Source organism: Nanorana parkeri, unplaced genomic scaffold, assembly GCF_000935625.1.
Source record: "Nanorana parkeri isolate BGI_ZX_2015 unplaced genomic scaffold, ASM93562v1 scaffold993, whole genome shotgun sequence".
In the NCBI taxonomy this organism is placed as follows: Eukaryota; Metazoa; Chordata; class Amphibia; order Anura; family Dicroglossidae; genus Nanorana; species Nanorana parkeri.
The window spans coordinates 409,253-436,819 of record NW_017307261.1 but is presented as its reverse complement, the minus strand read 5'-3'; the positions used below and the strand labels follow the sequence as shown (position 1 = coordinate 436,819).

Genomic DNA, 27,567 nt, shown 5'->3' with positions numbered 1-27,567 from the left:
TTCCCCCTCACAAGTGGCTTCCAGGAAAGCCTGCCGTGAGTCACACTCAAAAAGCTTGATCACACCAAAGCTGGGTGCCCCAGAATATCTAAATTAAAACCACTCAGACCTAGTTTTCCTGCTCATTATCCTTTTACAGAGTTTACGATCCTCCTAAAGATATTTAAACAATGAGACACCACCAAAATATTCACGTCTTAAAACGGACTGGGCCTGAACATAGGCCACCAAGTCTCATTAATTGACTCACAGATTTGGTCATCTTTAAAGAATGCACTGTGTAGGTGGCAACATTCAGCCCCAAAAACTCTGTACCTGCAACATTTGAAGAAATCCCGTCTGACAAAAAATAAACTGTAGGATTCATCTTTGAGAATGCTGTAACAAGTAGAAGCACGGTTAAAACAGAAGACGTAACAATGAGATTGATCTAGAAGACCCTTTTCAGATGGCGGTCTGATCAGGTCCGCCTGTCAGTTTTTCAGGCAGATCTGATCAGAAGCCCACACCGGATAACCGGATCTAAATGGACATATGTCCGTTTACATCCAATTATCTCCGACTTCAGACTTCCATTTTGGTGGACCTGATCGTAACGGATTAGGGGGTAATCTGATGTACAGGTGAAACTCGAATAATTAGAATATCGTGCAAAAGTAATTGCAGTAAGTGCTGCAAAAGGGCCCCAAACCAAGTACTGAGTACATATGCATGCTTGTACTTTTCAGAGGTCCGATATTGTTCTATGTACAATCCTTGTTTTATTGATTGCATGTAATAATCTACTTTTTTGAGGTTGTGGATTTGGGGTTCTTGGGGTTTTCATGAGCTGTAAGCCATAATCACCACAATTATGACAAATCACGGCTTGAATTATCTTGCTTTGCATGTAATGAGTCTATCTCATATATTAGTTTCACCTTTTAAGTTGCATTAGTGAAATAAATGAACTTTGCACGATATTCTAATTATTCGAGTTTCACCTGTAAATGGACACGTCTGCTTGCAACCGACTCCCGATAGTCCTTACATGGGTTTGGTAAGTCTCTTACGATTGAGGGGAAAAAATGGACGGAAATGGGTGTCAAAACGGTGAAATCTGTTCTGAACTGCTCCGATCCGTAAAGCATCTGTGCACGGATCCCCTTCTGATCGGAACAGAAAGGTGCCCATGTGAAAGGAGCCTAAGGGTGTTGCCATATTACCTACATCTCAGCAACCCAATCTCTGCCAATCAGATTCACTCGGATCTGATTCACACAGATCTAGCTGTATGGTTAAGACCAAGGACAGATACATTTTACTAAGACTTTATGATAAATGAACTTTAAATGAATCAAACCGCAACAATTAACAAGCTCCTTCTTCACAGTTTGCAAAAGTTTTGCAAAGTTTGTATATGGTTTTCCATAGTGTTGTCCGTAGGACACAGGTCAAATATACAGCACCAACTTGGAAATGCAGCGAACAGGTAGAATTGACAGCTTGAGACAGGAAGAGCATTTAGAAAACCATTACAAGATGCAGCCTGCCAGATACTGCAGAGCAATTTAGATCTGTTAGCATTTCAGTTTAGCTGTCCTTTGGGTGTTTATGAGCAGCATGCTAGCAAAGTCATTCCTGACGTAAATAGCGGAGAGGAGGAAATATTCCACAAGTATGTTCAAAGACACAGTACAGTTCGGCTGCTGTCCTAAAAACACATCTGAACAATATGAACGGCTCCAGACTTCCTATATAGCTATGGCGGGAACAGCCATAGGGTAGATTTTTTTTTACAATCTTTTGCCCAGCTGACACTTGCCAACCTTTGAGGTTTTCTCCAGTTGTTTTTGTCAATGGAGTTGGCTCCTAAAAAATCCTGCTGGCTCCTGGATTGAGCAGATTGGCCCCTAAATTCTATATTAATTCGTCCACCTCTGATCCAGATGCAACAAGTTAGAAAACTTCTGCATTAAAATGAGCTTCCTGTAGTCAATTCATCATTGCAAAATACACAGGACAGTGGGACAGTGTGCGGAAGAACACATCTCTGGCCGGTCTGACCCGGGAGCGGGATCAACAGGTTTGTTATGGATTCTTGTCAGTTTCCAAGTGGTCTTCCTCAAGGGAACCATTTTGCGAATGTGGAAAAAGCGAAATAAAAAAAATCTACATAGTACACCCTGAAAAGCATACACATCATGAGTAATAAATTATTCTATACTATGGGATCCAGGTGTAGATCATATGATCAAATAAGAGCATTTTATGTTAGAGAGAAGGAGCGTACAATTTCTGTATATATCTATATATACATCTATAGCTATATATACAGTATATTGTTGGATCCGAGACAACTTTCATACAGACGCTGTCCGTTCTGGTCAGGGGATCTGTGTATGTCCCTTCTTTTGTGACATCTAGGGATGCACTGATATCGGTATTTTGGTACAGAGTACCAATATTTTTTTGTTCGGTATGCGCCAATACCGAGTACCAGAAGTCCCATTCAGGAAGCCAGGCGGCTTGTAATGACTCGCCACCTGGCTTCCTGATTAGCCGGGAAGCGTGTAAAGACTGGCCACCCGGCTTCGTGATTAGCAAGGAGCCGGCTTGCTGGCCAATCATGGAAGCCGGGTGCCATGTGATGACGCGGCGCCCTGCTTCCTGATTGGCCGGGAAGCCAGCTCCATGCTCTCTTGTCATGAGAGGACGAGGGAGCATGAAGCCGACTTCCCGGTCAACCAGAAAGCTGGGCGCTGCGTCATTACACGGTGCCTGGATTCCTGATTTGGCCAGCTTTCCGATTAATCAGGAAGCCGGGCAGCGCGTTATTACACGCTGCCCGGCTTCCTGATACAGGAAGTATCGGGCTAGGCATCAGAGCATTTGGGCGAGTACGAGTACTCGCCCAAATACTCGATATCGGTGCAACCCTATTGACATCTATGTCCATCCAGTTTTGCCCACCTTACTAGGCCCATGTTAAGTCTATGGGGAGTTAGAAGTGCACATATGTCCATTGACGCTTACCCCCAATCTGTCACAATCAAGTCCACCAAAACAGAACTCTGAACTGGTTTGTTTGTTTTTTTTAGGACCCAGGCTGGAGTCGGGGGTAATGGAATGTGAATGTCCGTTTGTATCCGGCTGCCCATAGACTAAATTGGGCTTTCGATCAGATCTGCCAGAAAAACTGACAGGCAACCCGATTGGACCGCCTGTCTGAAAGAGGCCTAAGATTATACATGGACAACTGGAATTCTAGATTCCTGAAACATGTTCTGCTATATTGTTAAAAGGCGTTTTAACTTTACAATAATCAATGTTACTTGTAATTAAAAAATTGGATGACAGACAGTACTTTGCGATTTGGGTAGTCACTTAGATGTAGCAACCTCCAATGGTTACTTTTCGTTTGGTGTAAATTATTATGTTGTAATCAGCTCAGTACACCCTACAGAGAAGTCCATTACTTCTGCTTGACATTTCCCACTAGCAGAAATATGAATCTTAGAACCTTTGTGCGGACATTCCTCTTCAGCAGATAAACAAGGAAAGGAAGGGGGGAGGGGATAGTTTAGCTATTTTTAATGTATTAGGAACATCCTTCAATGCATGACTGCGTGGGCACAATACTTAAGAGTATCAGGTCTTACTAGTAGTTCTTCCATTGGAAGGAAAGGAGACAAAACTGTCAGTTTCACTTTGGTAATTTAAAAAGAGAAAGTACATTTTTTTCAATACAAATTTGTAAACTAAATGTGAGATTGTAGTCCATTACGGGAGTGAGCTTGGAGCTGTGGTTACTTAACAACACACACATTGACCATGGGGAACAAAGGTAGCCACCCTCCAGGAGGAAGGACAGTGTCCGCACAAACTTAGAGATGATTTGATGATCTACAGCTGAGTGATACACAAAGTACATTTTTGTGTATAACTCACATTTTTGTTAATAGTTAAATTACTTGAATGATCCCGAGTTTTGTGTCACTTTACTAGCTGCTGAGATATATTGGCCACAGAAGCAGTGCATTGTTTCTAAAGAGTTGGCCAGCTAGTTGGCTACTAAGGAGTAGTAAAGCACAGCCATTGTGTAGAACTGCAAAACAGTATGCATAGTCTAAGTATGTAATGATACTAAATAGTTGCCCTTATGTCATAAGGATACATCTGCCTTATGTCAATACGGGATTACACACTATGTATAAAATAAGGCTTAAAAACACAATAAAGTGGACCTTTAACCATATCTTTAAAATAACAACAAACACACCTTTAGAAATGTTTAGTAATGACAATCTCCAATTACATACAGATAGGGACAGGTTACTAGATCTTTCTTTACCTCCTGGGACTCTGGCACACGTGACTAGGACATGTGACCATGCACATCATCTCAGGGGAGGAAAATGCCTTTCCCTGACATCTCAATTACAGATGAGATTTCCCAGCAATGCTCTGCTGATGTAACCTTCCCAGGTTGCAATGCTTTGGCACATTACATAATTTCTGCCAGAACTGGAACAGGAAGTACATGAACTCTATTTGTAAGAAAATTGAAAAACATGTTGGTTTAACTAATAAATGTAAGATGATTTTAAAATCAGCATGCAGAGCTACAAACTGCTGTGATTTTTAGTGAAGGGGGGTAAAAGGTCCACTGTAATATACATGGCGTATTAAGATCATTAGCAAGAAAATTATCATTATTATATCTTTAAAATAATGGCAAAAGCAAGACTATTCACTCTAAACAGGTCCTCATTATAAAAAGAATTGTGAGTACACACACCTCATATTTATTTTTGTTTATTTTTTCATGTAAATCTATGAAATGCACACACGTCTACATATATTAGCACAATGAATCCGGGCAGAGAAGCCCTGTCCTAAGCATGTGAATGAATTAGTTAAAAATTATTGCTCTCATAGGAAATGGCAAAAGTGCCAAGTTACAAATATAATTCTTTTATTTATTTATTAATAATTCAGTATGTGAGGGGTTAAACATGCTCCCAGAATTAGTGTTCCTCATCTGAAGCAGGAGGGGTACAGGGAGGAGGTCAGAGTAGGGCCACAACATTAAGCTACAGGTTTTTAATTGAATCAACATTTTAGGTCTCAGGGAGGGAAACATACTAATTTTAAAGGGGAAATAGCTGCCATTTTTTTCCTTCTCTGTAAAGCCACCCCTTATGTTATTTGTTAGAAGAGGGAATCCCTAGCTTAGGTAGAAAGAAAAACACCTAAGAATACATGCTTTCAGAGGAAAAGAAGGAAAAGGATGCTGCATTGGCTGGGACAAATAATATGTTAATTACTTGTATTCCTCCATTACTATTGTAACAAATGTAAAATATAATTCTAACAAAATGTACCCTGTAAAATACTTGTCTGTTACCCTTCTATCAGTGGCTTATATTACATCATCATATTAGAAACACAAACTCCTGATTTGCCTTTAAGTGTGTGAGGCCATAATCCACGGGTAGGCAACCACGACACTCCAGCTGTGGTGAAATTACAAATCCCATCATGCATTTGCCTCTGGGGGGTCATACATTTGGCTGTAAGAGTCTTGCAAAGCCTCATGTGATTTATAGTTCTACAACAGCTGGAGGTCTGGAGTTTGCCCACCCCAGCTCTATAGTATGCCGCTTCGCTCCACCCCTGGCAGCTACATAAAAGATTATGTAGGAAGGGACTAAGGAGCTGGGTCGGCATAGACAGTGACTACACACTCCCAGAAGAGGAGAGGGCTACGAGTTGCAAGGAGGGAGGGGGCTGTGCTAGGGAATTTACCAGCAAGGCACACTGTATATAAATAAAAATCACTGATGGAAAGGAAAACCACTGCAAGTCAACATCAAAATTGAAAGTCAAATCTCAGAAATACCAGGTTGTTTTTTTTTTAAAGTTGACGACAGGGACTTTTTCTGTCTGTGAATAAGATACCTCACAGTTATTCATGCACAGTATATTTGCTGCCTACATGCGTATATGCATGCTGGTGAAATATAAGCATTAATATCCATGTGGTCAACTGTATAAAAAAAAAAGATACTTTATTGACCAGACACGTCGTCATTAGTCTAAGGCAATATTAAATACTTTCATAGAACTTTTCCAGTTTCTGGCATTCCTATTCCCCAAAAATCTGACTCAAGTGTTGATGTGGCTTGGAAAGGGTCTGTAGACCAATGGTTGGAATAAATGTCACTCGGCAGTGCTAGCACTGCTCATTCCTGTGTGATGTCACCACATGCCTACTACTGACTTGTGTGGGTCCTAAGTGATTACATGTGTCAGGAGAAACTCCTATCTGCTTTTACTTTGCATACAAATCACAAATGGAAAGTACAATGGTCTTCAGACAGATAGGTCAACTTGCTAGCAATGAATACATACATTTAGTTTAAAGATGAACTCCAGACAGACAGGCAGCTATATACATAACATGCATGTATGTCAGTGGTTATAAAAGAAAAAAAGTGTCGGAGGAAGCGCAACAACCAGGCAAAGACCTGTGGAAGGGTAGAATCCCACATTGTGTTTGGAGTTATGGTGTTGGGAATAGGCGTGATGGTGATGATCCAGCGAGTGTTGTGCCTTCCGGCTTTCAGTGAAGGGAATCAGAGTGGGAAATAAAACCGGTAGACAGGTGAAAATTCAGGAATAGTTCGGGCACGAGTGTGATATGTAGAAACTCACCGTTAAGTTGGTGGAGCTGCAATGGAGTCTCCAGCAACTTAACGGTGAAGGTTGAGGCGGCTGGCTTTGAATCCGTGAGGTTAATGGCGATGTGAAGTCATCGGCGAAGGTAGGACATCACGTCTCCATTAACCTTACGGATTCAAAGCCAGCCGCCTCAACCTTCATCGATGACATCACGTCTCTACCAACTTAACGCTGAGTTTCAACATATTACACACACGTGACCGAACTATTCCTGAACTTTCACCTGTCCACCGGTTTTATTTCCCATTCACTAAAAGCCGGAAGGCACAACACTCACTGGATCATTACCATCACGCCTATTCGCAACACCATAACTCCAAACCAAGTCCACCCATCTGGCTCATCTACAACGTGGGACTCTACCCTTCCAGAGGTCTTTGCCTGGTTGTGGCGCTTCCTCCCCCACTTTTGTTACACACGTCGGACACCCCGGTCCGCACACACAGGAAGTAGCACACCAAGTAATAACACTTACTTAACACTGCTGCATTAGTGGACAGCTCCTTTAACTTTTCTATGTCAGTGGTTATACCTGCCAAACCATTCATACATTTCTTCAGCCAATCTGCTCGTCCAGGAACCACTACCAGCCAGCACAGCAAGGTCCCGATTGTCTCTACAGACTACATGGCAGTTAAGGAGTTAGTTCTCATTTAATATTTTCGTTTATTCAAGTTAAAATTCTGCCCTCCATTTTTAAGCATTTTTCATACTGCTGCTGCCATGGGCACCCGCTCTCTGTGGATGCGCAGTCCCAGTCCCTCACGAAGACCCATATGAGAACTCGGCCCACCTAACAACACATGCGCAGTCCATGTTATGAGTGTGGCACTTGTTTCCTGTGATGTGTTTCCTGTGCCTGTTCTGTGTGTTCTCTTCTAAGAACATGACTTCTGTACACTAACGGCTTATACTGTCATTATTATCACATAAAACAGTCCACTTACTCTCTCACTCGCCGAACGCTGAGCTCAGCCACTGCCCAAGAGAAAGCAGATGGCACGTGTGTACTTAGGCAAGTTGAATGCTCGTAGAAGAGCACTCGCTCGTGCAGTGCTGGGGCTGCACATCCAACCGTTGATCTATACTGCCAAGTAGACGGGACAGAGAGGGGGAGCAGCAATAAGAATTGTTATTTTGGTCCCCATTCACACCTTCACATTCCGTAAACGCGCGCTAAACACACACCTGTAGCACAATCTGCTACACGAGTTATTTTCCCGTGTTAGTCACACAGACGGGACCCTTTGAAATTATTGGGCGACGCGTGACAAATGCAGGAAAAAATGAACCCAACATGCAGCGTTTCTAGTACGCCATTCTGTGAACAAGTACTTAAAAAGGACATTATTTTAATCCTCTCATCATCATTGTTGAGCTGTGGGAGGGACCCAGCAGGCCCCACCCACTACAGGCTGCCTCCAGATAACTACAGGTAAGGGGGCCGCACATCCTGCACAAGTAGAGCGAACAGCTGTGACTGGTCTGTATAACAGGAAGCTCCTACACAGAGGCAAAGTTTTACACTGGATTACTGCTCAGATATGGAAGAAATACACAAAGCACACCAAGATTCAAATAGAAAAACACATACCTCCTAGATTTAGCCAACATTTGTGTAATCTGGAGTTCAGCTTTACCTTGATTAGTGCTTATTATTGATTATTGAAAAAGTTGACAACTTTTTCAATAATCGATTATAATCGATTATGTCGATTAGTTGTTGCAGCCCTATATAAAACCAAATAGTAAATTACCTAATAATTCAAATGTGCACATAACACAAGAATATACCAAAAGTAATGGATGATGTCTAGGAGTTAAACACACACGTACACACAACGGCACTTTCCTAGAATGTTGTGACGCCGACTACATACACAAATACAAAGGAAATGCATGCAAACAAGTAAACAAACATCAACATAAATCCTTAGCAGTCATTGGAAATCCCTGACATTACCTTTTAGCCATGTTATTGATTTTACACTGAACATGCATCACATGTAAAGTGATTCTACTCTCTGACTCTGCATGAAAATACTTTGTGATAATGCCCTTTCCCATCTTAGGACAGTTATTTCGGAAAGTATTTTGAAGATCTTCTTGATCACAGATGTAAATAATAAAGGGTAAATAATAAAGTTTAAAAATAACGTGAATTTTAAAAAGGTTTCCGTTTGTTTTGTTTTTTTCGGAATACTATAATACAAAAAAAATGTTCAAGACATTGATAGCTTTATCATAATAATGAAGCTACAATAATCAAAAGGGCTCTAATAAAGTAGAAGGAAACATGCAAATGATAGCCGACAACAACCATTATGTATGCATTGTATTTTAAAGGAACAGAAAAGGAATAAAAGATTACCCAAGTCTTAATCCTCACCAGATCCGCCAGGGTATACACTGTCTTGCGCTCTCCAGATTTGTAAATCTGTTTAAAAAGGCACCCCCACCAAAAAAAGAAAAATAAATTAGCAAAAAAATCCATAATTTTTGTATCTTCCTTAAAGTCAGCCTCTGCTCAGATGCACACTAAAGTTTTTACATATCCCCAACAAGCAATAAACACACAATAAACACGTTTTTGTTTTATCTACAGGCATTGTGGAGACATTCATTTTCAGAGTTCACATCGATATCTTAGCTTTATTTCTATGAGAGCAGATCTTGGCCACCCACCAGGCCTCTAATATAAACACACAGCAGATGTTTCTACGTCAGGGGTGAACACATTGGTATGGAATTCTGCCAGTTTTTCCAATCTAGGAGCCTGCAGGGATTATTGTTAGGGTCCAAATCCATTGGCAACCACTAAAGAAAAAACAACAACAAAAGAAAACCAGCAGAATTTTTAGGGAGCATTGGCTACCTGGCACCTGGGATTTGTCCAGTCCTGTTCTACACTGGTAGAAACCTACTGAAGCCCAATTTTAGGCTAATTTTGTGCTTTTTCAATACCAGCACTGTTGGCCAACTCAGCCCCAACACAAGCACAAGGCAATTTGTCTTATATCCCATGGATTCAGTTCATACCAAGGACCTGCCTTGGTGTGAGTTGGAATAACTGAACATGTTTTTATGCAGTGCATGACATTCCATTGCGTTGTAACACATCTTAATATGTTGCAGTGCATAAAATTATATAGAAGGTAAAAGAGCAAGCAATGCATTTTACAAGCATTCACGCCAGTGCAAACGCATGACTGAGCCCTGAGAATGAATTACTTTACAGTACAAGCAGCTATAGAGGTGAGTGATGGCCTGTTTTAAAGCTTTTTTTGGTTGTTAAGAATATGTACTTTAAATTATTTATGTCCATAACCTTGACACAAGCGCACTTTAAAAAGTCAGAAAACACAGAACCTCAGAACTGTACATTTCTGAACTGGGGTGAAGGAATTGTAATAATGTACTTCACACTTGCTGCAATACTCCGATCCACAAATCTTCAGCTACAGAACATATGCCTTGGCAAGGTTCCACCATTTACATTCTATTATACAGCCGGTGAGATTTACTGTAGCTGTTCTACTCATAGTTGTGTAAGGGGATTACCCAACAACTGCCTAGTTACAGGGCAGTACACAAAAGATAGAGATGTACTAGAAAATATATAGCTGACGATCTCGGGATATGATGAGCACATCACTACACTCTTCTCACCCCAGTGCAGACATCTTGCAATCTTGGATTTCTTTAAACATTTCTGATCAGAAAAATACACAAAATCAAACCTGCATATGCCCACAGAAGAGACACACTGAGACATTTTGCATCTCACTACTTCGAAAGTAGAACGACAGGCAGATAAACCAGATTCACATTTAACCCATTAAAATAATCCTAAAACCAGGTGTGGACAAATTATTTTGGAACTCAGAAGTCATTCTGTCCAATCCAGGAGCCAGCTCTATTGACCGCAACTAGAGAAAACCTCCAAACTAAAAAGGTGCCTATACACTGTTCGAATGTTATTTTGAGGAACAAGACAAAAATCACACAATGTGTGCCACTGTTGGCATCCTTTTGATGAGCATCCCTCAACAGCTGATTAAAGAATTTCTGACAGACGTCTTCAATCAATCAGCAGTCGGCAGCCAATAAGCTCCAGTCTTTTAGAGAGAGAGGGAGAGAGAGAGGGAGAGAGAGAGAGAGGGAGAGAGAGAGGGAGAGAGGGAACCTCTGACAGCAGGGGAGATTGCCCCTTTCGCACTTTTAAGTTTGGATGAAGGAATGGAGCTTGGGCTAAACGAGAAAAAAAGTGTGGCCTTCTGAGGTAGAGAAGAGCGAAGTAGCACTGCTAGTGATCAATAAAGATTTGTAACTTGCTTAATCAATTGTTTTTACTGAGAGGACAGGCTGACAGTCACACGCAGGCCTCACAGAGATGAGATTGTCAGCTGATCCAACCAAAAATAGAAACACAGTCTTCTCATCTGTATGTATAGCTGAAAGGGCAACACTTTTTTTTAGCTTTGGATGGAGTGGAGAGGGATTAAAAACCCCATGACAATTTTTTATTGCAGTGTCCCTGTTATGGAAATTCACCCTCTCCATTTGTTATGGTGACTATTATGATTGAAACTGAAAGTCCCGTATTTTGGGTTGTCATCACAACAAGAATCTTCCAGTAGGGTGTTCTAATGAACCTGCTGACCAACAAAACAAAACACAACACCGACACCAAAACGTAAAAAAATGTTTCCTTCAGTTCTACTTAAACCCATGCAGGGCCCAGCAACATAAATAGTTTGATCCCCTTCTCCATCAGTACATATCCCTCCTTCCCTCACTCCCCTGCCACCCCATAAAGCTTCTGGAAGCAAGGAAAGCCTTATATAAAAGTTCAGAGTTGGGCCACTTAGAACTTACAGAGGGCTGAGGACTATCTACCCATCCCCATATATTTATTTTTATTAGTCTTTGTTCCCAGAAGCTAAAAATAGCAGAAGGGGAAAATTAAAGCAAATTTGTTGCTTGACCCTGCATGGACAAAGTACAGGTTCGTTTTTAACAAGACCAGTACCAGAAATCACTCTATTTTATGCCAACGGCCATAACGCTTGTGTGTACTTCCATTGTTTTTTCACAGTGCTAGGTAGTCTGATGTAACAGAGGAAGGTAATGGCAAAGCCAGCAGAGGATAACCCCAAAGGCAGGTTCTGTGTTCCAATTAACTCTGCAAACAGGGAAGAGAATGTAAAAACAAGATAAGAGTTTAATTGGATTCTCCTTTACATTTCAAAGCTGCCATTCAGACAAAGCTTCCCACCCATGCTACTTGGAGCAATCACAGGTAATTAAATTAAAACAAATGGCTGTGGCTGCTAATGTCACATATTTAAATATAATGAATAAGATCATATATTCTGCCCTGCTCATCCCCCAATTACATGACTTTCAAAGTGCACGCCTTTCAGAAGTAATCCTTTTATCTCCTTTGTCTCCAGTAAAATGGTTAGACTTAGCCATAAACATAACATGCAAAAGGTAAACAACAATAAACAAAAACTGGACCCCATAGCTAAACTGCTATAGGGCCCACTGGCCACTTATCTACATCTAAATAGCTATTCCATCAAAGAGTCCATTTCTATTGCAGTGTAACCAAAACAAAATGATAGCCTGGCAAGAATAGATGAACCATATATTGATTGAGGGGTAGTGTGCGTTTATGAGCAGTACTACCCAAGTAGTTAGACTAATTATTATATGGAATTCAGGAGCCAACTGGAGAAAACCTCCAAAGTTGGGCACCAGCTGAAATTTGTAAGGAGCATTGGCAACCTGGCTTCTGGGATTTGTCCAGCCCTGACCCAAGCATATACTTATATACTAAATTCTAGCGACTGAAGTCTGTTAGATGATAAATCGTACAGGAGTGGTTTTTAGGGAAAAATTTATTAAAGAACAAAAAAACACAAACCCTTTTTGGGGCTCAATGCACAAGCAGAAGTACTCCCTGAACCTTTAACATTAACCCCTGGAAGTAAGCATACCTCAGTTTAAAAAATCGTTAGTTACAAAATATAGAATAGATAATAGATAATATAAATATGTTAGCCAATGTACAAAAAGTAACTCCAACATACTAAATTGCCATAATTCATTAAATTCCTTTATCTCAGCAACTCATATGCTGTATGATTATGTCGTGCAATGACAAACATAGCAACTCCTTGTAATACTGCCTGAAAAAATGTAAGGTGTTATGAAATCACGAATATTAAAAGGCCCTTCAAAAAGGTGACCCAAAGTGAGCAGATTTGCACAGCATCAGCCATGTAACTTGTGCCTAAAATCGCTCAGTACAAGCTGTTTGTTAGGATATCCATAACACACAATATATGACAAAAGTATTTTGTCTGTCTGTCTGTCTATCCATCCCCTTGCTCCCATTTACCTCCAAAATTTTTGAGCGCCTGGTCTACAACCGGCTGAGCCACCACCGTACTGCCAACCACCTCCTCAACCCCTTTCAATCTGGCTTTTGTCCGCAACACTCCACAGAAACTATGATTTATTAACCACTAAAACCAAAGGCCACTACTCTGTACTCATACTCCTGGACCTTTCTGCTGCTTTTGACACAGTTGACCACCCACTCCTCCTCAATGAACTTCAATCCCTTGGCCTCCAAGACTCTGTTCTCTCATGGTTCACCTTCTATCTATCCCAGCGCACCTGCAGTGTCATCTATAACTCTACTTCCTCCTCCTCTATCCATGGGGGTCCCCCAAGGAGCTGTCCTTTGGGCCCCTTCTATTCTCCATCTACACCTCCACCCTGGGACAGTTGATAACCTCCCATGACTTCCATTACCATCTCTATGCTGACGACACCCAAATACATCTCTCTACCCCTCAGCTCACCCATTCTACCTCCTCATGCATCACTAACCTACTCACCGACACATCGACATGGATGTCACACCACTTCCTCAAACTAAATCTGTCCAAAACGGAGCTTTTAATATTTTCTCCTCACCGTGTTCCCTCCCCGACATCTCCATCACAAATCAACAGCACTACAATCAACCCCTCCCGTCAAGCCAGGGTGCTCAGAGTAATCCTTGATTCTGAGCTCTCCTTTCAGCCCCACATACAAATCAGTATCTGAATCTTGCAGACTCAACCTCAACATTTCCAAAATGTGTTCCTTCTTAATAAATGATACCACAAAGCTTCTAATTCACTCCCTTGTAATATCTCACCTCGACTACTGTAACTCCCTCCTCCTTGTTGGCCTACCACTAAGCAGGCTATCCCCCCTTCAGTCCATCATTAACGCTACAGGGGCACCGAAATGAAAAATGTCAAAACTGAAACGAAACCGAAAATGAAAAATCTCTATACTGAGTGTTCCTGTTTATTCATAACTTGTGGAGGATAGTGTTTACCATGTCCACAATCATGAATGAACAGGAAGTGATGTAGATCACTTCCCATTTCATAATTGGGAACATGGTAAACATACTATGCCCTCAATTATTTAAAAAACACTCCGAGATCACTGATCCCTGAGTACTTCTACCCACTCTCCAGCCTCACTTTCACAGGAGGTTGAGTGAGCGGTGTGGAGAGAAGAGCTCAGTCTCCTGTGACAGCCAACCCCTCCCCCATACCGCCGTCCTGGCCTCCTGTGACAGCATTGACAGCCGTATTAGCCCCTCTCCTAGTCTGTCACAGGAGGCTGGGCGATGAGGGAGGAGAGACGCCGGCTGCTCACATCCCCTGCACCGCTCGGCCTCCTGTGACAGTTTTTCTCCTCCCCGCTGGGACACAGAGCAGTGCCCAGCGGGGAGGAGAGAAAAACAGGGATGCACTGCTTTTTTGGCCGAAAGATGGCACTTTCGACACTTTGCCATTATGTTTCGGCGGCTGAAATTTCGGTGCATCCCTAATTAACACTGCTGCCATAAATTGTATTGCTAGTTGTATTGTTTGCCTCAGTTTTGTAAAGCGCAGCTCAAACTGTTGGCGCTATATAAATCCTGTATAATAATATACACACACACACACACATACGTGGCCAATCAAAAACCATGAAAAAAAACTTGATATATCTTAACATGTATATTTTAAAAAGGTATAGTAACATTAACTGCAGATGAGCAGAAACTATTAACTTCAGTAATCAACTATTTCTAGAAAATGTAGTCTGCTCATAGGCAATATCTATTTTTCTTTTTTTGTTACACACTTATAGTATGGTTCCTTTCCTCACCAGAACAACATCTCCACCCTACTAACTATTGCCATTATATCGTGGAAGGTGGCCTCATGCATAAAACTCCACCTTGGCTTCCCATATCATTAATACATCTTTCCAGGTTTCCTATTACACACATCCTAATAGGAAATCTTAGGGAAGAGAACATCATGCCTAATTAAATAACTAATCTTACAAGGTCAGTCCACTCACAAGTTGTAGGTGGACTGAGTCCCCTACTAGCTTCTTATTGAGTAGAGGCCCCCTAGTAATAGTCACAACAGCAGTGGAGACCCAGGAACTCAAGCGTAGAGACCTTACTGCTCAGTTTTAGGTTCACCAATCATTTAGCAAAATGCTAAGAAGTGAAAATCCAACTGGCGAAGGAACACCTCACCACCCCCCTTGCTGAGAAAGCTGTTTGTATGCAGGTCACATGAAGTGTGATGTCTGCATCCTTTTTTGTGTGTGAAGTTCAAAGGCTGTGAGGGCAACATGAAAACAAGACGTGAGCTTTATCCATTCTCTGTACAAGCAAATATGGCAGCTCCAGAATATTATTTACACATGGAATACAGACCATATGTGGACCATGCAGTGCTATCTGCCTTCTAAACGCAAGGTTTAACGGGATCCTAATGAAATATTTTCAGCAAAAAGAGGTTAATTGAAACTTGGCTTTTTTTTTTTTTTAGGCAGAAATGCCAAGCTAAAAAGGAAGAAGTACCCTGTGATCACCTAACCAAGCTTCCTTTCTTGGCATTTTGTGCTATAGCCTAGTTATAATGATAACATGTAGCTGAACTGAGAGAAACCAACATTTTCCTTCATGAAGAATAACCTTTAATTCCACATTCTGAGCTATTCAACTGCAATTCCAGTGTTTGTGGTTTCCTAAGATTAGTGGTCAAGTATTTGATCCCGTAAGAACAGTGATGACAGGATTTCTATTACAGGGTAGAAATCATTGAGCAGATCAAGTACATTAGAGCTCTGCAGCTTATAACAACTAGGTGGGTATTATGGTAATTAAGTGACATAATGAACTTGTACAGCACAAGAGAACACAAAGGAAAACTCTGCTTTAATTAAAAGCACAAGCCACACATATAATTGTGACACAAACCATTCATTAATGTAAATTTATTAAAAAGGACATTTCATTTTAAATCTTTTTAAACTGTTAAAACCCTAAATTTTGCTTCTTTGGACCTTTACCAACAGTACCCAGTCTGTAGAAGGATACACCCTGAATTCTCACCCTGCTGCTTTTCCAAGACATCTTGTCAAATTAGGGACAACACCTACAACGTCCTGCACTACAAAATGCACCTAAGGTAAGATACTTGTAATACTGCCGCACATCTTAACAGGTATAAAAAGAAAGCTCCAATGTTGCTCATTAACAACACAAGAATGGTGATTAAAAGCAGGAAAGCCCCCTTTTTACTCCCTTTCAGCATTTAACTGACATATTACAACTACCTACTAACATTGCAGCGCAGTCAGAGATGCAGCATGATCCATCCACAAAACATGCTGGACGGACCTACATTAGGTGGAGGAGGAACATTCAGCAGACTATTCCAGCGCTGGTTTGTGTCAGGGAAAAACAATACCGACTGTCCATAAAACTTCAGCCAGGCCAACCGATTTTTCCCATGAGGGAAGATTACTTCAGATATTGGTGAGTACATGGACACATGCAACCATTTCCTAAAGCAACCGTGAATGGCTATAAATTGACCTTACTGCAAGCACTATCCATTCCTCCGTCAGAACATTTCCAAAAATATACTTGTTTATGTAATTTAAGAGAAAAGGTGTAGACCCTTGATTCTCAACTGGTGGGTCGTGACCCAAAAGTGGGCCGCAACCCCGTGTCCAGTGGGTCACCACATGCCTTCCACTTTTCTAGATGACAGGCTCCTCAGCCTCCCCCTAGCCCAGCACTGTCAGTTCTCGCACCGAGCAGCCATTCAAAATATGCTGCGCGGCACCGAGGAGCTCCATCCATTCTGGTTTGGGAGGCGTGTTGCATTGCCATTAATTTGAATGGCACCCCTAACGCACTTCCCACCCAGCGTTCGATCGCCTGCACCGGACAGCGCAGTACCGCAATGCCGTGCGTTCCATTGCGGTGCAACTTGGGTAGTGACATAATGACCGAGGACAAATGTGGGTCCTGAGGTTACACAGGTTGAGAACCAATGGTGTAGACAATATGCAGCTGGTGACAGCTAATTGAGGAAAATAACAATCTGAACAACTTTTCTAATCTACATTTATTTACCCAAAGAGTAGCATCTATGGTACCAAAAGAAGTGAGATCATTATATGATCCATCAAAAAGGAGAAAAATATTTATTTCATGTCTAGGAGTATTATTATTATTATTACTACATAGTATTTATATAGCGCCAACAGTTTGCGCAGCGCTTTACAATATTGGGAAGACATTACAATCACAATACAATTCAAGACAAGACGGTAAGGAGGGCCCTGCCCCTGGGGGCTTACAATATAAAAGGGAGGGGCAAGTGATACATGAGGTAGCTGTGTGGGGATGAATTTGAGAACGTGACGGTTCAGTGGTTAGGTTGAGGTTCGGATAGGCTTCCCGGAAGAGATGAGTCTTTAGGGATTGCCTAAATTCATTCAAAGTGGGAGACAGACGGACAGGTTGGGGTAAAGAGATCCAGAGGATGGGAGAGACTCTAGAAAAGTCCTGGAGGCAAGTATGGGAGGAGTTGACGTACAAAAACATTTGCCAACTTGCACTGCAGAGAAATTCACTTCTCAGATAGATATATCAAAAGGGTGGACAAATAATTAAAGAATCAGGAGCCAATCCATCCAATCCAGGAGCCAGAATTTTTTTTAGAGGCCAGCTGCATTAACAACTAGAGAAAACCTCAAAAGTTAGGCGCAAGCTGAAATTTGCTTGAAGCATTGGCTACCTGGCTCCTTGGATTTGGTCAGCCCTGAGATAGCTATTTAATGCCTGCTGAATTTACAGGCAACACACATTTTTTATAAAAGAACTCTCCATATAAATGTGAGCGTGGATTATGAAGGAGAAGATGTGGGGAGAGAAGGGGGACATACTTGGATCAAATGACCATCAACATCCAACAAGATGATCAACTCATCCTTCAGGAACAAAGAGCCAGATAAGGAAGCTGTAGTGTGCCCAGATTTCCTCACCAAAAATCCTATGTCCATGTGCCTACTAGATTGTAAATCTTTCACGAACAGGACCTTCCTAACCCTATCATACTGAAATTGTATTTAAAAAAAATGTATTGTAACTGTACTGTCTCCCCCATTTTGTAAAGCACTGCGCAAACTGTTGGCACTATATAAATCCTGAATAATAATATTATTGTTATTGTGTGCTTTATTACATTAGGGGCAATTTTCACAGACTATGGTAATATTTATTCCTATAAATAAATAGATGTAAATTTCACTCATGGCATGAATCTTTCTGAGAGGTAGGGAAGACCTTCCATAAGTGTATAAATAGCCAGCACTAATAGGAGTTACATCTTGAACTTTATCATTTTAAGTCATTTGTCACAAATACTGAACTATGCTTATGTGAATAAAGTCAGGCAAACAGGTCAAATATCAGGCAACCCAATCATTTTAAAAATGCCATAGACATATATGTACTGTATATTACTATATATTTACAGGAGGGCTGTCATACGGAAGCTGCACTTTCTGTATAGAATCACTACACAGTAATTCTTGCAAGGCTACAGGCAGCTATGACCAGTAACAATGATATAAAAATGGGGATTATCACTGAATAAATGATAGTTTTGATTTTGTAAATCAGAATAGCTTGCATTGTCTAGCATGCAGTTTTTAGAGCTTATACAAAATGAATTCCGATCATAAAACACAGAAAACTGGTAAATAATTATGATAATCACACATAGAAATGCAATAGTTTACCTTCTATTTAGTGAATTTGTATGCAACCTAAACAGTTAAAAATTATATTGCAATATTTTTTTTGGTTGACCAACACAGACATACCTCACTAACCTGTACAATTGTTCAGTGTAAACCTCCTTTTAGTGATACATGTGTTTTGGATGTTATTTTTATGTTGAGAAAAAAAAAATACCTGTATATAAAAGACTGCATTTACATTTACCACCAGTCTGCTTTACTAAAATATTGTAAAATAGCCTATGTTTTATACCAAGCACTTATAGTCATCATGTTTCCAAACTGCTGGCTCCAACTCCCTCAGCTCAGCTTCCCTGAATTTCCTGTCCACTACAAGATCTCAAGGGACAGTCTCCAGCAGCTGACCATCTACTAGCTTGGAGGAAGGAGGAGTGGAGAGCAGGAGAGTGGCTCACCTAGCTGTGCCTGTGTGTTTGTGGTGACGCACACAGCTTGCTAGCACACACAAGGGTGACGCCATAGGTCCCTGCAAGGAAAAGGAGCCACCCTAAAACAGGATATCAGGGCCAGCTCTCTGGGGACCAGCTGATCCTGCAGGCAATTAAAAAAAAATGTTTTAACACCAAGAAGCAGCATCCATTGCAAGTCATTTAATCACCTTATAAGTGGCCTAGACTATTTCGACTTTAATATCACTTTAAGAGCCCATTCACACCAGGGCGCATGTGGATCAGCACGGTTACCGCTCGGATTTCAAAAGGGAGGTTTTGGGAATTTTAAATTGCGCTTCAGCGCAATTACAAAAACGCCCAGCGGTTCCATTGAAAGCTGTATGGAAACCGCACTGATCAGCGCGGCAAAAATAGTGCAGGGAGCAGTTTGGGCAAGGGGGCGGTTCGGATGGGATCATTCATGTATGGGATCGTTCATCGGTGGATGGATCCGCGCGGCCTGACCGCTCGGTGTGAACGGGGCCTGATGCAACTCCGTAACCATTAATCAGTTGTGGACACTGGACATACATACCCACTCGCCCCAAAAAAACCTTTATCGAAGTTCACAGGGTGTATGTAGTTTGCCTTGTGCTGCCACTCCCTTCCTTGCACTTGCTAGCAATTCCCGACTGTCAAAATGACATTGAAATAGTTGCTATAATAGCTGCTGCTGTCAAGGAACAGACAGGCTGATAATGTGTTTATAAATAATGTTCAGATGCTGTACAGAGATACAAAGTAACACAGATACCTCTATCTCTACTGTGTTCCATTCATCGGCAGATAAAGGGATGAGCTTCAACCTGCATATGATGTCAGTTAAAGCAACTGGACAAAAGATTTTACCTTTTTTTTTTTTTTAATAAAATTTGTTCCCCCATAACCCCTTAGTTTACCCTAATCAGCTCGCTCTTTTCCCACTCTCCCCTTTATATTTTCCTGATTTTTTTTATTATTGATTTCTATTTTTCTAACCATTAATATTTAAACCTTTGATTCATTTGTAGTGGACTATTATCTAATCCTTCTGTTTGGCATTATTTTGTAACTGTACTATCTCCCCATATGTTGTAAAGCACTGTGCAAACTGTTGGCGCTATATAGATTTTGAATAATAACTTTTAGGGTTGCAATAAAAAGTGCACAATTTTAAAAAGAAAAAACCTTATATGTAAAGCACTGTGTACAATTGTCGGCCCTATAAAAAATCCCTGTAATAAATACATTTATATATTATTGTAAAAAAAAATGTGTATCATTTTAAATAGGACAAAATAATGGGATAAATTGATATGCTTCATCTACAGGCTTTCTTAAACACTGATCATAATTGTTGTTTTTTTGCAATATAATTGCATAATAAAATAAAATCATTTTCGTAAGATCAAAATCACCAAGTTGAAGATATATATATATATAATTTCTTACCCATATTTTTAGTAAACCATCAAAGTCGAGGTCACGTCGGGTAAATAGACACCAAACATGTCAAGCCTTAAAATTGCGTGCGCCCGCAAAATCGCAAAAAAAGCCCATAGGCGACGCTTAAAACGCTTTTACCGCTCATCAGTTTAGTGTGATCAGTGATTATTGGCTCTAAAATGATTGCTCTCACTCCGACGTTTGTGGCGATATGTAACTTGTGCTGCACAATAGGCGCAATCGTCGTTTTCGCACGTAGGAGCACCTGACGCTTATCTGCGTGTGTATGTGGGGGGACTTATTAAAAAAAAAAATAAAGCATAAAAAGATGAAAAAAAGAAAAAAAAGTTAATTCTTTTATTACTTTTTTTTTACACAACTTTATTGCTATGTGATAGCCAATTTACATGACAGGTCCTCTTTATGGAGACATCAGGGGTCTCCAAGACCCCTGTCACCTCGGGACCCCCAGAGAAGCTAATGAAGCAGAGATCTGCTTCATCAGCTTCTGTAGCTCGTAATATACATCACTTCCTGCATTCGGGGACTGAGAGGAGATCAAAGGGAGCTCGTATACTGATCCCCCTTTGATCTCCTATCACAGAGGCGTCGTTCGAGTGGATTTTTCAAGCCCTGTATATATAGATATATATCTATATATAGATATAGATATATATCTATATATAGACATATCTATAGCTTAAGCAAAGATAAAGTATTGGCAAATAAATAGCCCCATAACGCAAATGTAAAACTTGCTCTTGTTCATAGGGGGTATAAAGGCGTGAGAGTTGAAAATGTTAAAAGGAGAACTATGAGGTGAGTGCTTTTCACTCACCTCAATGTTCTAGCCGACCTTTGACAATGATACTGTCACAGGTCGGCTCAGTAGATCGGGAGGTGAGCGAACACATACCGGGTTCGCTCGCCTATCGATCCTGTCACGGCTCTCTGCCGTGACAGGGGGAGGGGCTGGATTCCCCTCTCCCTGCTCTGCCAGCGCTGACTGGCGGAACGGACGGGGGAGGGGGCGGGTACAGCTGGCTCTGCCTCTAGATAGGCAGAGCAAGCTGTCACTCACGCAGCTGGGCGGATCATCTACGTCGGGATCCGCTCCGGCGTCTCAGTATACCGCGAGCTGTAGCTCGCGGTATACTGAGCTTAGGGTAACGAGAGGACGCTAGTTTGTGTCCTCCCGTTACCCTAAGGAGAACTATGGGGAAAAACACTGACCCAATAGTTCTCCTTTAATACATCACTACATGTACAAAAAGTGTACTTGAATTTGACTTGCTGATAGGAAGAGACATCAGAATGGCAGCTTCCATATTCAGATCATCACAGGGTTCCTTTATTAACCTGGCTAATTTTAGAGAAATACAGTACGTAAGCAGCAGTCAAGTAAAACTTCTTATCAAAACAAAATCAGTAGATCCAGGTACAAGGCCACTTGACGTTACATGTAAATCAAGGATTCCTCACCAAAAAAAAATATTTTTAGCTGCTTACATCTACTAAATGCTGTAAAACAACAGTTTTTTCCTGAAAGTAACTTCTGTTTATTCATATGGCTGTGACAGGTTTACTTTAATAGAGTAAAGCAGACCATACATCAGCACAACTTTGTTATTATATTATTATTACTACAGGATTTTTATGGCGCCAACAGTTTGTGCAGCGCTTTCCATTATAAGGAGGACATTACAATACAAATCAAGAGCAGATGGTAAGGCCCCTGTCAATAAGAGCTTACAATCTAAAGGTTAATGGTTTTATGAACATTTGTTCGATTTGCTAATTGGGGGTCAAATAAAATTGGGGGTCAAATAAAAAAAATTACAATGAAGTTCTAACAGTGAATGCGATCTTGTTCGGGAAACTCCATTTATTTCCAAAATGGAATGTTAGAACCAAACAAACAAACTTTCAAACGAAACTCGTCAAGTTTCTGATGGGGTTGTCGAGAATTCCGATGAGATCATTTGTGTGAAAATCTGCCAGTGTATACCCGGCTTAACTGATACGCGTAAACTATATCTGTTCGGAGACGAATTTAGATAGGAGACAAAATGCTATTCGCAAACCTAACCATCTTATTGCAATAAAAGAGGCAACCAGACAAAAAAAAACCCCTAGGCAACTCAGAGGATCTGAGTGGTACCGAAAAAGTAAACCCTGACATTAGAATCCTACATGCAGTATGTGTGTGTGTGTTAAAGGCATCATACATATTAGAAAATGGTTAGGCAGCCTTGCAGCATGTGGAATTTCATTTTTATTTATTTCGTAAAGGTATTTTCATATAGCGCCGGCAATTTACACAATGCTTTACATACTGCACATTCACATCAGTCCCTGCCCTCAAGGAGCTTGCAGTCCCTATATCACATGTTTACAGGGTCAATTTAGACAGGAGCCAATTAATCTTCCAGCATGTCTGTGGAGTATAGGATGAAACCGGTAGACATGTAAATTTTGTTTCATTTGGAATGGATATTCGTACTTAATGTCGTTAAATTAGGACATTAGGATGAATCCGAATTTCTGAATTCTAATGCATCCGAATGCAAACTAATTCAAATGCTCATTTCATGAAAATTCAGATCCATCCGAATTTCGTTCAAAACTAATTCGGTCCATGTGACTGTTCTCTGACCAATCAATGGTTTTGATTTTGCTTTTGGGGGTTGCATTACAGGCACAGTCATGTGACTGTTTCGAAACGAAAAAATTCAGATGCATCCGAAATCCGAATAACGAACCAAATCAAATCTTGTATCTGAAAGAAATGAAAATCCGAATGGAGCCAAAACGAAACAAATATTTTGCAAGGTTACAGGTCTAGAATTTGGAGTATTCAGGGGAAACCCATGCCAGCACACGGAGGACATGCAGTTTCTTTGCAGATAGTGTCCTGCAAGGCAGAAGTGCTAACCACTAAGCCACTGTGCTGCCCATGTGTGGACGAAGGGGTGTGCAGATTTACAAGGATGTGCTGATGTGACCACTTACACCACTATACAACAATTTGCAATATTTAGGTTAGGTCATGTGATCTTAGTGGAAAGAGACTGGCGGTGTTCAGTTGATCATGCATTTAATATGGAAATTATATTGGATGATAGGATCAATTTTAGAGGACTACACACATTACAGTTGGCACATCAATTTAGAAAATAAGCGTTGTATATAATTTTCATGTTAAAACACAAGCCTATAACAGAGATCACAGCAATCGCCTTGATAATGCCTTCATCTGCTTTCCTTTCAAGAAGAAAAGCCATCTTTGTTTGGACATTAGGGTTATTATGAACTTCCTAGACGGAGATGCTGGCTCACAGATGAAATAAACCTTGGTACCTTTGCAGTACTTGGCTGGGTTTATGAATATCTAACACATGCTCTGCATGCACCAAATACAATGTCACAGTCTAAAAACTGGGAGAGAGCAATGGCTTCCTCGTGCAGCAGACTAATGAAATAATGTCAGCCTAAGCAAAGACAGTTGGCTGCAGCTTCAGGACTGCTTAATATATCATACAAAAGTACAACTTTATTTTTTTTTTTAAAACAACAACAAATGGTTGCAAATCAGTCAATTATTCATGCAGACTTGTAATGTTACTGGGAGGTTCATGTAAGTGGCTGAACGTTAAAGCTGGCCATGCACTAGTATATTTTGGTATGAATTTATTTGTCAGAACAGTCGATAATGCTAGACTCAACAAATGTCATTTTAAAAATTCAAATTTTGGAATGAATGGAGAAATGTTGAGAAAACAATGTGTTTGAACAAAATTCTACTGGTGTATAAGCTATAGAGCATTCCATTTGTAGAAATGGGTCAAGTTAAATTAAAATAGTAATTAGGGTTAGCCTCATAATATGTACACATGGCCACTAGGCTGGATGCTATGTAAGCAGATACACAGCACAATAAGCAAACAAATGCAAGTTTTTCTAGGCATGCGACACCCACTAAAAAGGAAATTTGCACAACCACCTAATTCCTAAAAAGGTTCAAATCTCCACATCTTCAAAAAACCTGGTTAATAACCCCAAGGAAATGAAACCCTGCAGGAATTTATTGACTCTAGGACAATGGAGTTAGAGCTCATTACTCTAAATGCAGAGACACTGCCCATGGAATGTTTGGAAAACAGACACACTGGTGCCGACTATCACAACAATGAGGGCTATTCCTGTCCTCGAAAAAGATCCCACAACCTATGTAGCCTAAAAGAGGTAAAATTAACCTTTTAAAGAGTGGCAGCTGGTCTGTCCACTATATTAGAAAATACAGATTATCAAACAATACTTACTATGAGAAATATGGAGCCAAGGGATGAGGGTATTCCAACAGTAACACTATATGAAGAAAGGTATATTTATACAATAAACACTAAGTGATTAAACAAAATACGCTTGTTTTTAAAAAAAAATGGCATTTTTTTTGGCCCCTTACAAGAAAAGAAAAAAATCTCAAAATGTGTAGCCTTTATGACCTTTATTCTGACTGCAGTTAATATAGTGCTTAAAAAAGGAGACCTTATGAATGTTAAAATTGAAACTATCTTGGAAGAGTCACCTATTTATGTCTCTTAGTATATTCAACGTGCATGCAGCTTCCCATACTGGTGCATATTGCAGCATTACATAATGGTAGGAATCGGCATGAAGGCTGTAATCTACTATGAAGACTTTCCAAAGGATGACAAAAATGACAAACCTCCAGGAAACTTAGAACCTTGGACTGCTTACACAGGTAGCAATGAAAGTAAAATCTTTGAAATTAATAAGCGAACAATGCGTTCCATGACAGCTTTGTGGGCCACCAGGAGCTCCAGAAACCCAACCTTCTGATGGCATAGACAATTTAATGACAGGATTCTGATTGGAGAAGAAAATACTGTACAGTGTTTGCACTCCCTACAGTTCCAAACCTTTAGGTCTCTCCATAAAAGGAACTTTTAGACATGTGGAGCAACAGTTACATTCTATTTCCTCCACAGAAAAAGGTAATCAGCCTTTTTAAGAATAATCCTACATTTTTACTTGAGATAGCTAGTTAAAAATACAGCAAGTCCAGTTGCTTTGATTTTTTTTTACAGATACACTGAGCACTGTGGAGGACACAGGAGAGGAACACTACCAGAAGTGTGGGTTTCTCTATCAACTTTGGGGACAATAACCCAGCAAAAGATGGCCTTTTGGCAGCAGGAAAGGCAAGCAATTACTTTCTTCTTTAAAGGTAACCATTTTATATGGAAATGTATTGTGTCACTTTAAGACTTACTACATGGCCTGCTCCCTGCAAAAAAACCTTTATGGTCAGTGATGTTGCTGACCATTTAATAATATTTTTTTTAACTGCTACAAGCTTTGCATAATTCAACAGCTGACAAAACTAAGAATTAAAACAATGTTGTTGCCATGGAGTTCTTTGAGATGATGCAGAGTGTTCTATAACAAGAACATGTAGATTCTCAGTACTATTTAATTAAAAGAACTACTGAAGCAGTAAACAGAGGGAAAAGGCATACCCATAAAAAGTTAGCAGCTTAATCCATTTTGATTTAAGGCACTTTTAAGACACTTTTATTTTGAAAGGGTTCATCATGCACTGCTCCTGACAGCTATCAGCATTTAAAACACACACACACACACACACACACACACACTTAGAATTCCGAACAAATAACATCCTGGGGCGGCATTCATTCATTCCAAAATCAAAATGTTAAATGAAAACAAAAATCAAACAAATTTTTGAATGGCAATCGTGAAGTCTCTGATGGCATTATCAAATGACCCAATGAGATTTTTTTTGTACGACCGTTCATTCAAAAATCTACCCGTGTATACTGTACTTTAGTAAGCCCTTACAGGACTGTAGAAGACAGAATATATCGCATATACACAGACCTATCTTTCACCTGCTTTCTTGGTGAATCTCGGTGATTTATTTGGTACATGCGCACGTACAAACTGAAGGGCAGAAAGGATGGGAATGACCATAAACCCTGTTCAGTTGGTGCGCATACATGTACCAAATAGATCAATAATGAATCACAGGTGTTCTTCAAGAAAGCAGGTGTGCACTGACGATTTAGGAAGGATTTATGCGGTGGTAAAGTTTTCTTGTCACCTGCACATGCAGCTCACCCAACTGGAGATATATATAGATTTATTTTGTAAGACACTGGCTGGCAGGCTTGTGGATTGTGTGAATGTGTCGGGTTTCTTATATACACAAGGTGAAGGGCTACAGGGTTTATGGCTGATGTGATGGAGAGAAAAAAAAAAAACAACAACTTTGTTCTCTCAGAAGTAGTGTTCCGATTTCCAGAGCCCCGAGGCTTTGTAGAGTTTTCGGTGGGAAATAGCCTTCATTTCTAGGCCCACATCTTACCTGGCAACCAGACCTCATTATTAGTTTTAGACGTGCACAGGCATTTATGTAAGTTAGCAGACTGATGCCCAGGGATTTTTCTCACGCTCTCTGCTGTGGATATCTGCTGCTGGTTGAAAGGGCTGACTGCTGATAGAACACTAAAAAAGGTACAAGGGCTGCCTGTTTGTGTTTGAGAACCCATTAGGGTCACCCTGTTATTCAGGAACTGACCTGACTTTACTTAGTGGATCGGACAACCCCATGTCTTGTACTATGAACTTGTACAAAGCCCTCCTGCATCGGCACCGTGTTTGCTGTCTTGCTGAATAAATGTTTATCACAAACCCGCTTGGACTATTCCTGGGTGTCCCTGTCTTGTACATGGTT

The 27,567-nt window shown here is 40.6% G+C and overlaps 1 protein-coding gene across 1 annotated transcript in view; it reads right to left on the bottom strand.

Moving 5' to 3' along the window:
- Positions 1-27,567, bottom strand: part of TRIM71 (tripartite motif containing 71) — a 77,299-nt gene that overhangs the window by 41,984 nt on the left and 7,748 nt on the right. The window contains exon 2 of the mRNA XM_018566964.1: positions 9,098-9,163. Coding sequence (XP_018422466.1) covers positions 9,098-9,163 — 66 coding nt within the window. The remainder of the gene's footprint in view (positions 1-9,097; positions 9,164-27,567) is intronic.